This window comes from Aphelocoma coerulescens, chromosome 4, assembly GCF_041296385.1.
Source record: "Aphelocoma coerulescens isolate FSJ_1873_10779 chromosome 4, UR_Acoe_1.0, whole genome shotgun sequence".
NCBI classification, from domain to species: domain Eukaryota; kingdom Metazoa; phylum Chordata; class Aves; order Passeriformes; family Corvidae; genus Aphelocoma; species Aphelocoma coerulescens.
The window spans coordinates 30,072,655-30,086,362 of NC_091017.1; the positions used below are offsets into that span (position 1 = coordinate 30,072,655).

General features: G+C 39.5%; 1 protein-coding gene across 1 annotated transcript in view; it reads right to left on the minus strand.

Moving 5' to 3' along the window:
• Positions 1-13,708, minus strand: part of COL25A1 (collagen type XXV alpha 1 chain) — a 309,918-nt gene that overhangs the window by 152,567 nt on the left and 143,643 nt on the right. The window contains exons 3-4 of the mRNA XM_069012103.1: positions 3,503-3,547; positions 1,413-1,420 (exon numbers count right to left, since the gene is read on the minus strand). Of these exons, the coding sequence (XP_068868204.1) occupies positions 1,413-1,420; positions 3,503-3,547 (53 nt within the window). The remainder of the gene's footprint in view (positions 1-1,412; positions 1,421-3,502; positions 3,548-13,708) is intronic.

The following is a 13,708-nucleotide window of genomic DNA, read 5'->3' on the forward strand; positions in this document are numbered from 1 at the left end:
GCATTGCTGCCTGTCAGCAAGATGAAGTCTTGCAAGTTTCAAGCATGAAACTTCAATTTGAAGTCGGATGCTTCTTAAAATTATTCAGTTTTGGAATCTATTTCAGGTTTGTGCTAATATTGCCAAGATTAAGGCTTATATGGGGCGGTGTTTGCTTGTTTGCCTGATTGTTTGGATTTTTTCAATGTACCTATACTGAAACAGTGGGGAACTGAAGTCAAAGACATTCTTAATGAGGCATATAGTGAACTCTTGCCACGTTGCCTTGGTACAGGAAAATAGCCTGTATCATGATTTATGTTTGCTCTTTGTGCTTCATTGGAGGGCTGCAAAAGAAATTGGGGGAAACAGTGTTTCTTTCAAGTAAACAGCATCTTTAAGCATTAAGCCTGGCTTTCCATTGATTGCTTGTTAAATGAATTTGTCACTATGAATTGCTGAGCACATGGTCAAAATCTCACAAGGATAAGTAACAGCATGACAATATATGCAGTTAACAGTAAAATATTTAGGTCACAGCAGGAATTCAACATATTAACTAAATATTCTTAAACATGCATGTAGCATAGAATAGACAGACGATAGTCTTGAAAATATTGTGGAAATACTGCATCTATTAAAGAAAAAAACACAGAAGTCTGCAAACTGTAAAAGAAATAATGTTTTAACAGTCACACTCCTATACCATATGATGCACATGGATGGCATGACAGATACAAATGTTTGAGACATATGTGCTTACTCCTGTCCTTCAAGTCAGACTTTTGACCTACTTTAGGAATATACAAATAAGCAAACAAAAGACAGACAAAAAAACCCAAGCAAAAAAACAAAAAAAAACCCTCAAAACCTCAGAAGAGAGAAAATGTTTTCTCACAAGAAGAATTAGCACAAGATTCAATCGACTTACTAAATTGAATAGTACTATTTAATAATAATTTTACACAAGCACTTACTGGCTTCAGTAGCAATTACAGTGAAATGAGCTGGACAGCCTGTATGCCTCCAAAGAACAGGGAGATTGTACCCCAGGACTTTGTGATAAAGGCAGATGAAGTTATTATCCAGAAAAAGTGGCCAAGTCTGGGCTTAAGATAGGATACTCACGTGTTTTTATACTGCAGTAAAATATGTGTTATGAAGTCACAGGCAAAATGAACATAACATACTTACGCAGAATTGTGAATCCAAATGGCCATCTGGAGCACTGAACATAAAGCTTTATTGGTTTAGAGAATTTTTTCTTAAGGAACTTTCTGATTAAATTATTCAGCTCCAAGATACTGCGTACGTGTAAATATCAAAAATCCCTCTTGAGCATACATGAACATTTTATCACGCTGATAACTTAACAGGATCTAACAGATTTCTCCCTGATTCTGGAAGAACCAACAATGTATCACTGTACTTACAGGAGGTCCTGTGGGGTGGGGGAGAGGGGGAAAAAGGGTAAAAAAAGAGAAAAAAGAACACGTAAGGTTACGAAGTTACTGAAGAACGACACACATGTACAGTCAAGCACAAGGCCTTGGGATTGTCAGTGAGCAGCACTGGTAATTCTCCCACTCAAGTAATTTTGAGCTTTGGTAGTGCTCTGAAACTTGTAAATATGACTACTGCCTAAATGCATGCACTTACCTTAACAAATCTTCAATTACAGTCATGCAATCTTATGAAAATTTCTTCTCCATTCATTTCCATGCAATTTCATGCCAGTCCAAAAATACCAGCCATGGACTACAATTCATTTTGTCAGACTCCACATAAAGCATTTGTAACCACATCACCAGTTTCAGTTAACCACACAGTAAGCATTTGATCAGAGCTTGGCTGAGGAATTGCACAAAGTACCCTTGGCATTTAACCTGGGCATCTTGTCAAGAATATGTGTACCAGCATCTTCCAGAATTCCAACTCTGCCTGTGAGGGGAGGTTTCAGTGGCCACCTGACAGTGCTGAACTTTCTTTTCATCACCTTCCTCTCTCAAGGCACACATATAAAATGCTCCCCATTAAAATGTCACACTTCGTGAAGTGATATTTGCACATTTTTTCAATTATTTAGACCTCAAAGACTTTTGTGTAGCCGTTCTTGGAAACATTATCAAAGGGCCACAAATCAAATCTACTATTTCAGTCTTATTAGGTTGAGCAGCTGCAGCTCCCAAATCAATGGCATTTCATTAAGCTTTTATGCCTCTCTCTAATTTCTGAATAAAGTGAAGTGCAAAAGGAGTATAAAACAGCAGCAGCTGTACTTTGAGATTGCTTTTAATATTGACAGCCTTTTGGTTTTAACAATGCAATTTTTATTGTCCAGCAACTAAGGTAATTTCTTTATTCAGGCAAACATTCTTAAACAGCATTTTAAGGTGCAGGTCTGTTTTTAAATGAGGGATCCGTTTCCTTTATTAATAGTTTAGCATGTGTTTATTTGAGATGTACAATGAATCGATGCACATCACACAAATTAATTTCCAGGATCATTTGTAATTTAATCTTCAACCACAAAATTTCTCTCTATATCATAGCCTCTTTCTCTGAAGTAAATACTAAGACAACAGTGAATGGAAACACCAAGGTGATTTGTATCAACCTTTGTCAGGGCTTGTCTTTAGTTTTGTGATTCAGGAAGATATGGAAATAGTTTTTAAGAGCCAGATAAATTATCCTTTACATAGATAAGAAAGGCTACAGAAGATTTACAGAGAGCAAGGTGACTGGAAGACTTTCCTAGCTGGCAGATTCGACAAGACAGCCAAGGAGAATAGAAATGCTCATTTTCTACTGCATTGCCTCCACAAAGGTCACCTTGATGAAAAACTCAATCCCGCAAGGTAATTGATTCAATTGCTGTGAATGTCAACAGCAAGAGGTGCTCAGCATCTCACAACTTTGCTTCAAATGAAATTTCAAGCTACACACCACCAGCAGGTTTCTATCAACAGCAGCCTCCCTGGTACAGAGTAACGAACCAACAAATGTTTTTCTTATTTCTGCTAGAACTTAACTGCTCATTTCTATAAAACAACTTCTCTCATGCAGAGTAGTCTACTTATCACATTATGCCCCTGATTACCAACATTCTTGACATAAGGAATTTTATTTCCTTATTTATTTCCTTATAAAATTGTTCTCCCCAAGCCAAAGGGGCCTGACGTAACACTGACATAGTATTCCAACTACAGACTTACATGGAGTTATTCTAACTTGTGCAAGTGGGAGAAGACCCCTAAAGGGTTTGACAGTTACAGATGTGTTTCCAAAGACAGCGTGTCGAGCTTTAAGAAGTGTGCCTACAAATTAAGGATGCCCAAGACTAGAAAAATATCTGGAAGGCCACCAGATATATGCCAAGGCTCACAATATTTTACCAGAGAAGTTTCAGAATTCTTTTTCAGAGCACACATGCAATACAACTAAAAATCTAGGCGTTCTGGGTATGCATCCTCACAAAAACAGACATCAAATGACAAAAGATCTTATGAAATTGAAAACTTACCAGTCTCTCCTCTTCTTCCCCGCTTACCTCTTTTCCCTGGAGGACCTAAAATGAAGATGGTAGATTGTAACTTTGTCCCTTGAAATTACATGTAGAATATCATTTGTTTGGATGTAAGGGCATTAGACTGATGTACCACATGAAGTTCAGAGACTTTGGCTGAGGAGGGGTAAAAGATAACCTGAATAAGATTTAGGAAGTTGGGAATAAATTTTACAGCTATGGTACCCACTATAGGCTCTCTGAAAAAAGGCTGGGAGAATATTTAAAGGTCATCCAGTTCATCCCTCCTCTTCAAGGAAAATGTTAGCCTCATCTAAATTATTATTGCAACTTCCACAGAGTTGATTTTTTTTTTCCCCCCAATATTTCACTGTTCTGACAAGTGGAACATTTTTCTTTATGTCCAACTCACTGCACTGAAGCCTGTCAATTCTTCTGCTTTCCACCATGAACCCCAGAGAAGAAATTTCCCCTTTTCCTCTCTCAAAAAAGTCTTTGTATTCCTCAGAATTGCTGCACCATTCCTTCAATCATCCTAAACCAAACACATCATGGGACATGAAGTTTTATTCAGTTACTCCTGTATTAAGCCGGAAGATTAGTATTTATTTATAAGAGTAAATCCTCTGGAATTTGCTTTCAGCCTCTATCTGAAAACATGCATGAGATGAAGAAATCACCACCTGGCTCACCATCCCCCAAACACTTAACAACAATGTATGTGTTGACAGACACAGTGTAGTGTGCTTTGCCTCCAGTTTATATTTGTTAGACATAACACAATGGCTTAGTCACTGTACTCTTTTTGCTGAGAAATCTTTACTTCTCATTGTCCCTTCTCCACAAGTATTTACATAATACAACCAGCATCAGCTGTCACCCCGGGGAAAAAAAAAAAAAAGGAAAAATTCCTTTTTGTCCCTCATTTCTGCCTTCAATATGCTCTTCTAAAAACTGCAGATCTCAGATGTCAGACTGCAGACACCTTCCCCACTCTTCTTGGTGACCTTGACATACTGTTCCTGAAAATGCCAGGAAAGCACACTTGCACTTCTCCATGTACAGTTTGGAGGAGAAGCAGCAGCTGTGGGGGTGACACAAGTACTGAAACTTGGCTGCTCTGAAAAGAGAACCACAGGTGGGACTCTCAAAGCCGCTGAAGAGAGGCGAGTGCACTGGTGGAATTTCCAAAAGCAGCGACGCGTGCAGGAGCACAAGTACCTCTGCTGTGGCTGTATCTCACCGTTTGTAATAGATATGAGATGCACAGGTGGTTTTGTGCAAAGAGTCTGCTACTTTAAACTTTACAAATCATCTGAAGTATCATGCCACAGCTTTTAAATAGCTTTGCATTATGTATTTGCAGCAATCTGGCTTAAAATACTAAGATGCTGGAAAGCAACATTAGTGAAACAATTGCAAGATATATATGAAACAGCATTAGTTTTCCAGGTGAATAAAATACTATTGATTTAAAATGAAAGGAAGAAGGAAGAAGAGAAAAAAAAAAAAAAGATGGAGGAGAAGGGAGGAGAAGGGAGGAGAAGGGAGGAGAAGGGAGGAGAAGGGAGGAGAAGGGAGGAGAAGGGAGGAGAAGGGAAACATGAAAAGGGAAAAGAAAGAAAATAGAAAAGCAGCTCTTGTCTTTAACATGGAGAGGCTTACTCCTATCAGAGCATTATTAATTTGACTAAAATCCTTCTTGCCTGTTCTAATAATTACTGTAGTGGCATAATGCAACACAAGTTTAAGACAGCAATATCATACAAGGCAAGAATGGCATGGGATATTCATAATCAATAGCATGAATATTTTGGTATGGAATATAGCAAAAGTATCACTTAAGTACGGGAGAATCTTGCAACTTCCTCCTGAAACACTCCAGCCTCTGCAAGGGGCATCTATGGAAACTTCTTACACAGGAAATAGCATGTTACAGACACAATAAGTTTCTATATACGCCTCTATTTTCTCCCCCCACAACTAACACTGAAACTTCTTAGAGTCCCCCTGCACACACACAGCCCTGCAGAGGCCCTCTGTGGAGACTTCGTGGGCTGTACCCAAGCTCACAACACAGCTGCAGAGTGATTTGGGCTCATCATGAACATGGATGTGCAGGAGAGACTTAAAAGGTTCTTCTCCAGGTAATGACATGTCATCGTGCATATAGCAATAATATTCTGCTAAACAGGGCAGTAATATTTTATTTTATTAAACTTTAAGTGTGCTATAGGTGGGCACACACACAGACAAGTCTACTACCAGGTTTGCTTTTGAGGAAGAAACAGCACTTTGAAATTAAAAATTTCAGCTACAGATCAGCAAAACACATTAAAGTCACTAACAGAAAACCCTGAAGGTAACTTCAAGCTATGAATTTTAGGAAGGAATGAAATCTGTCCAGAAAACCAGACTTCCACAGAGCACTAAGTTGATAGTTTAGCTATGTACAATGAGAGCAAAGAATGGGCTCCAGTTCAGCTCCCTCTGAAATCAGTTGCTGCTCCCTTCTAACATGGTATTCTAAGATTATTAGATTCAAATGTGTGAATCCCAGAAAAAATTACTGTAATTACTATGTTTCCAAAGTAACCACACCACTGAGGTTATTACTCTGGACTTAGACCAATATTAATGAAACCATACTACTGCCCCTGACCATCAAACCAACAGTATTTAAGGGACACTGAGTGACATGTATCTCTTCTCCCTCTCATTAAAACTTTTTTGATTTGTGCACTGTTTAAGTCTGTCAAGATGGTGGCATTTGCAAAACTCAAAATAACTGTGAGATGAGAGATGGACCTTGAAAACTTCTTCTAGATTTTGGTGACCATTTGAGGAAATAGTTTCTATATATATATATCTATTTACTTACTTTTTACCAATACAAACTAATTCATTTTGAACAGTTTACCACAGATGGTTTCAATTCACAGAAAACTAAAGCTGAAATTTATGGTCATCGCTCGATGACCTACTGCTTCAGAAAGTACACAAGCTTTCATGTTTTCCTGAACAGGCTGCTTTCTACATCTCAACTGCTAACATATCATCTGTAGCTCCAAGAGTTTCAAGCTATCAAAACCTCGGGCAATTTTCTATAAATATTAATTTTCCATCTGTCTATAATATTATAACTTTGCACTAATTGGACGATTTGGTGGAGACTCATCACAGCAGAAGGAGCAGTGAATAAAGTTATATTATGGATAATGTCAGCTTACATCAAGTCCACAGATTTTTACAGCTTGCACAAAACACTCAACATGACACAACTACTCTGAACTTTCCTGCCTGCCTGGGGTAAAAAATAAAAGTCTCTTCAAGAGTATCAGAAATGTCCATGCTGAATTGAATTTATTCCCGAGTATTTTAAGAGTATTTTGTTTTAAAATGTATTTTTATACTAAAAATAGAAATACTAGGAACAAAAATAGGAGTTTAAATGTCAGTGGCGTGACATTTAATTAATTGGGTTGGGTTAATAAAGACTAATGATACTGAGCAATAAGCAAAAGCTTGTTTCTAGTAGCCAACTTTGTCAAAACATTGTTTTTTCAGGATCACTACATTTACCCACAGGTAGAGAGTAAGAGTAAAATGCCAGATCACCTGGTTTTCATTTTTAAAATTTAGTTTGAAAATATTTGAAATTATTTTATTCTTCCAAAACCATTTAATTCTTATTAACAGAAAATTTAGAAAGATTTTTTTTTCCATTCAATTGTTAAAAAAAAAATAATGCCACTGCTCTTCCATATTTATGAAGGGAATTTTGGAATGGAAAGAAACTAAAAGCTAATTGAAACTAAAAGTCAATTATTTATCTAAATTTATCTTCTCAAGCACAAGATGTCAGCCACTCAAAAAGTTTTGTCTTTCTTACCTACCATGAGTGTCTGTCAAAAAACCAAAAAACTACCACAAATAAACAAAAAAACCCCTCTCACCCCACACAAAATGGACAAAACCACCCATACTCTAAATTTATTGATGCATTTACAGCAAACAAATTCTATCTTTCAGAAACAGCAGACTGAAAAAAAACCAAAACACCCACCCCATTTGGTGAGTGAGACCTAGAGTACCACTATAAGCACCTGCCAGGAACAGAACATGCTTTGCCATTTGGTCATCAGCTGATGCAGAAAGTCAAGTTTGTCCTAATCTTGGAAAGAATTACAGTGGCATCATCGAGTCAAAATAAAAGGATTTACCCATCTCTGGTTATAAGAAACTCCAAAAGCTATCAATCGTCACTGCAAGTAACAGCTCCTACATCAAACCATGCACCAACCTAAGAATTACACAAGAGTTCAGAATCCTGTTCCTTCTTTTACTGATGCCCAGGATATTGCTCACATAGTGTTTCACACACAAACATAGCTACTGTTAAAGGGAACGAGTATTCCACGTGTACATGAGAAGAAGAATATTTTCCTGGGTATTTCAAAGGACATCCCATTTCACATGAAGTTCACAACAACAGAAGGTTTTTACCTGTCAAGTCAGAAAAATGAATTCACCCAATTACATTCTCAGAGTAAATCCTGAGCAACTTTGTTGAAGGTCGTAGAATTACTTCAGTATCATCAGGCATAAAACTGTCAGCCTTGCTGAAATCATGTAATTAAAATATCCAGAAGTCAGCTGAACTATACCAACCAAACCATCCTTTCTGATTCAACTCTAACACTGGGAAAATAACTGCTATTGATTACATTTCAAGCTCCATCACTCCGAGCCATAAATGGATCAAACTCTTTCCTTTCCACTTCCAAAGTACAACCCAGCTGTCATCATTTTATCCCACTTCACATTTCTCCCTGTTAAACTGACTCAGGAAGGAGTAGGGCACTGAACAGAGCCAACCCCTCACTGCTCAGAGGGAGAGGAGAGCCTCCCCAGCAAACTGGCACCTCTCCCTCACAGCTGGAGGAGCACCAGGCCAACAGGCCAGGACTGCAGGCAGGCAGCAGAGCAGAGTGGCAGGCACTGAGCCCAACCCCTCCTCCTGTGAAATACGCATGCCACGAGCAGTGTGGTGGCTCCAGGTAATGCTGTGTGAGTGAGTGCCCCATCCTGCCAGCCTCCACCTGCCAGGATGGTCCCCACCTCCAGCAAAGAGGGCTGAAACATCCCAGTGGGCTGAGCACTCACCCATTGGATGTCTATCTAGGTGACAATAGATTCAACAGACAAATCCATGGTCCCTACCCACAGCATTGCTATCAAAGGGAAGATTTCTATCTCCAAAGCTGAGCATGTTCTTATAAACTCTGCATGGATCTGTTCCAGGATACTTCATCAGTCTTTTCTGCTCTCTCCTCTTTTCTCAGCTTTTTTATCTTGTGAAACACTTGGACTCTTCATTACCATTCCACCTGATGTGTCAGTCTTCTTTGTACCTCAGTCTGTCTGTCACAGCCTGCCTGAACTTCCTACCTCATAAAATTATCTACCTCATTTCGAGCCTCAGCTGGATAAATAACATTCATTGTTTCACACACAGTACATCATCTATTTGGCTCATCATGAAGTATCATTGCATTGCAGGGCTTGGATACATGTCAGAACCTATTACGCAACTTGGCTGAGGAAATGTCAAAAATTAGTCTGTCTGATCTCCACAGCAAAGCAATCTGACTGCCCTAAGTCAGATTTGTACCATTTCTGTACATGCTAAATACCACCTGACTAGAGACATCTAGCATAACCTTATTACACTAGTACCACATGCCACTGAGGAAGAATCCCATCCATTATCGTCACCTGTGAAATAGCCAGACCTGCGCGCACACACACACACATATATATATTTACAGAATCATAGAAAGGCCAGGCTTGAAAGGGACCTTAAAGATCATCTGGTTCCAACCCCCCCTGCCACAGGCAAGAATGCCACCCACTAAATCAGGTGCTCAGGGCCCCATGCAACCTGGCCTTGAACACTTCAAGAGAAGCAGCTTCCACAGCTTCTCTGGGTAACCTGTTCCACCACCCTCACAGTAAAGACTTTTTTCCTAACATCTAATCTAAATCTTGTCTTTTACTTTAAAACTGGTGCCCTTTGTCCTAGCACTATCTTCCTGTGCAAAAAGCTGTTCTCCCTCTTTTTTATAAGACCCCTTTAGGTACTGAAAGGCTACAATATGGTCTCCACAGAGTTTTCTCTTCTCCAGGCTAGACAGCCCCAATTTTGTCAGCCTGTCCTCTCAGTAGATGGTTTCCAGCCCTCTGATCATCTTGGTGGCCTCTTCTGGACTCACTCCAACAGATCCACATCCTTATGCTGGGGATCTCAGAGCCGGACACGGCACTCCAGATCCCTCACTCTGCTGGCTTCACTTCTTGTATTGCACCCCAGGACACAGTTGGCTTTGGCTTTCTGGGCTGTGAGCACACATTGTTATAGTTCATGTCCAGCTTGTCATCCACCAGAATCCCCAAGTCCTTCTCCACAGGGCTGCTCTCGATGAGTTCTTCTCCCCGTCTTGACTCATGTCTGGGATTGCCCCAACCCAGGTACAGCATTTTGCACTTGGACTTGTTGAACCTCATGTGTTTGTCGTGGGCCCACTTCTACAGCTTGTCCATGTGCCCCTGGACAGCATCCTGTCCTTCTGTTGTGTTAGCTGCAATGCTCAGTTCCTGTCATTTACAAACTTGCTGAGGGTGCTCTCAATCTTGCTGTCTATCCAAGAGACAGAGATAGTAAAGAGCACCAGTCCCAAGATGGAACTGTGAGTGACACCAATTGTCACCAGCTGTTTTCCATCTCACCTGTAAGTCCAAAGATGCTTTCCTTCTGTAAGTTACAGTAGAGGGTTCCCAGCAATCCTGGGTTTTGAGCATTCCCTAAACACCACACAACTTCCACTTCTCTCCCTCCAGCTGCACTCCTCACAGATAGTTTTCTGGCATGAATGTATTACACCTGTTTGGTTTTATTCAGATCCAGCCACTGGAGTATCTGAAGTCCCTATTTCCCTGCCAAGCACTCAGATAGTTCTTTGGGTTGAAGCTGCCTGAGAACTTTGTGAATGCTGGAGCTGCTCCCTGGGGCTAGATGCTTGAGTTCTTAATGGATATTCCCCTTTAGGTCCTCTGCCAGCTACCAGTTCCCATCCCAACCTGAAGCCTGGGTTCATTAAACATGAACATGAAATATCAGATGCATGTCTTGTTTTAAAGCCACAATATAAGGTGGGATATCTTCTTTCTACAGATATCACAAATTACCTTATTAACACAGGTAAGAGGTGTGAGAGCAAGTTGTTCTGTCTACAAATCCTCCTCCCAGCATTTTTTTTTTTTGCATTTTATGTTATTGTTTTCATGTTCTGTAGGAGTGACAAATGTTCCAGCAAAAGTGGAACCACTGGTTTACCTAACAGAGTTACAGCATATTTTGTGTTATACTTTATCCCTGTGTATGCTAACACTTTGGCCATGTCCTCAGCCACAGCTGTAGGTTTAGGAGTGCCTTTACTGACATAATCATACATACACCAAAACTTTCCTGAATCACAGGAGTCTCACAATGCGTTACAGTCCCAAAATTCAATCATACTGTCATTGTCTCTCTTTCTTTTTTGTCCAGTAGTAGAAGGACTGGGGTAAGAAACACTGCTGCTTACGTGAGCTCATTTTAGAAAGACTTAACAGTGCAGAAAGAATGGGTTCTTGAACTTTGCATTTTTTTTTATGGGTTCCTCCATCACCACAGAGCTGTGGCAGAACACAAGTAACTGATTACAGTTAAAATACTGTCAGAGGTGAAGATTCACATTTATAAGGCAACCAATGAAATGCTGCACGTCAGATCCCAGCAGTTTTATCCAGATATAATTATGATTTATTTTGCTTAAGTAGTCTGAAATAGATCCCAGTAGCCTGAGCTAGAACAATTTGATGGTTCTTACAGACTAAATTTTATTGGTAAAGCTGTTAAACTATTTTAATGAACATATAACACTCCAAGCACACATGGTCATCTTGCAAACACAGAAATAGCTGCTATCACCTGGCTGACAAGTATTGCTGAGGGACAGCTGAAGCATGTAGAGATAGCTATTCTATACTAGCAAGGCATGAAAGTATTATCATTTCAACTAGCCACTCCATTGTATTATTATCATGCCATATCAATAGTTGGCCCTATGATGCAAAAAGCATATGCCATATTGAGAAAAACTATTTAGGCTTCATTTAACTTTTTCAGATAATAACATGGATGAAATAAGAAATGAGGTATCAGAATTAAATTATTCTTCAGCCTCAATGGAATTTAAATTAACTTTAGAAAGAAATTTAGACACTTTTTGAGGACACAAGCCAGCCAGATGGTAACTATATGGTACAATTGTAGTCGTATAAAAGCAAAATCCTCAGAATCAGAAGTCCTGAAAAACTCATCCGCCTGTAGGAAGTCATATCTCAGTATCAAAGTTCTGTCATCTGGAAAATGACAAATAATTAGATCAAAACAACAGTGTAAAAAGCATACTATCCTTCTCAAATGCAGTGCTTTGGATGCAATAGGTCTCAAGCAGAGAGTCAAATTATAATCTCCAAGAATGAGTCATTCCTTCCCTACTATTTACAGAGTAACACCAGCTACAGGTCAGGACAGAGGAGGACTGCAGCACTCCAGGTCATGTAGTTGAGAAATGGGGACTTCTCCACCTTCCTCAACCCCAGTGAATGGCAGGTACCCTCCCATGCAGTAGCAGGGAGCAGCTATCCATCCTGGCTGTGGCTTTTACTACTTGTGTCTGAGTCATTTTTCATCTAAGCCTTTCATGGCCTTGCATGTGCATGGGAGACTTTGGTCATTCCTCCCTCTGAAGGTTCACTCTGACCTGAAGAAACCCACGGCCTCAAAGCTTCCTCAAGCAACCAAAGGTGTACATCTCTTCTCAAGACAAAAGGACATCTCTCCCATGTCACAGCAGTATGATCATAGGCTTAGATGTGTGAGCCACACGAGGGCTGAAATCCCCACATCACAGTAGACTTAAAAAGGCTTTTTCTATTTCCTCACAAGTCCTACATAAATTTATTCCTCCTGCTATAACTTCTCACCACATTCCTCATGTGCTTTTCCCTTCACATTTCATCAATCTGATTTTGTTTGCTTGTTTTGCTCTTAGTGTTTGCATTCTTTTTCCTTGCTGGTCATATGGCTCTCAGCTGCCAGGCCCAGCACAGCAGCAGCTAGGTGCAACAGCTGGAAAAAAGTCCTTCTCAAGCACCCACATCAGGATTAGACACACTCTCAGTACTCTTGGTAGATGAAACACAGGCTGCTAGTTTTGCTTCGGAACAGTTGGGATAGCTCACCTCAGTGCAAACATGGGATAGGTTTAGCATATGAAAAGAATGATTTTTCCAATGCTTATAACTCTGTGAAAGTTGGGTTGTCATCTTTTAACCACACGTGACAATAGTAGAAGGTCACATAGACCTGGTATCAGCCAAAGTTAAATCTCAGTCTTTCACTCCAAATTAAAGCTATGTGAGACTTAATTCACAAAGAAGAGGTAAAGCCAGACTATGTTTCCTTCAGCTTTCATTCTTAAACATCTGGTTCTGCTTGCAAAAAAAAGCCCAACAGACTGCAGTTGCTTTTTGGCAAAAAGGTAAGCCACTGAACACCCAGTCTCATAATGACAAGGGAAAGGCAATGCTATCAACAATATGTCAGGTCCTCAACCCTGATCACAGTTGGTGATGTTATTTTCACTGGCAGTAATGAAAAGAAAATTACCTAACAATCACAATTCAGATTACTCTGAATGCTCATCATAGAATAAGAATTTTGCTACAATTTTCAACAGCACAGGTTTTAATTAATGAAAGTACTTTTAAGTGACTACAGTCTCTTTCAGTTTTAGTGCCATTTGTAAACCTTAGCATAAGGTACTCAACTTTTCCACATACTGTGATTTTTCTTCTCAGCTCAAGAGCAAACCCAAAATCCAAAGTATTGCCATGAACAAGTAAAATTCCCATAACAGTTTCATTTTATTCTAAAAAGTCAAAAAGCTAAAAAATTTTCTTCTGAAAAGTCACCGAGTAACCTTTCCAGATTTTTTAAAGATGAGGAACAACAACATTAACACCATACTCAGCTAAAACTGTACAACGCAATTGAAACAAATTTTTAGCATCCTAGACTATCTCCACTTACAT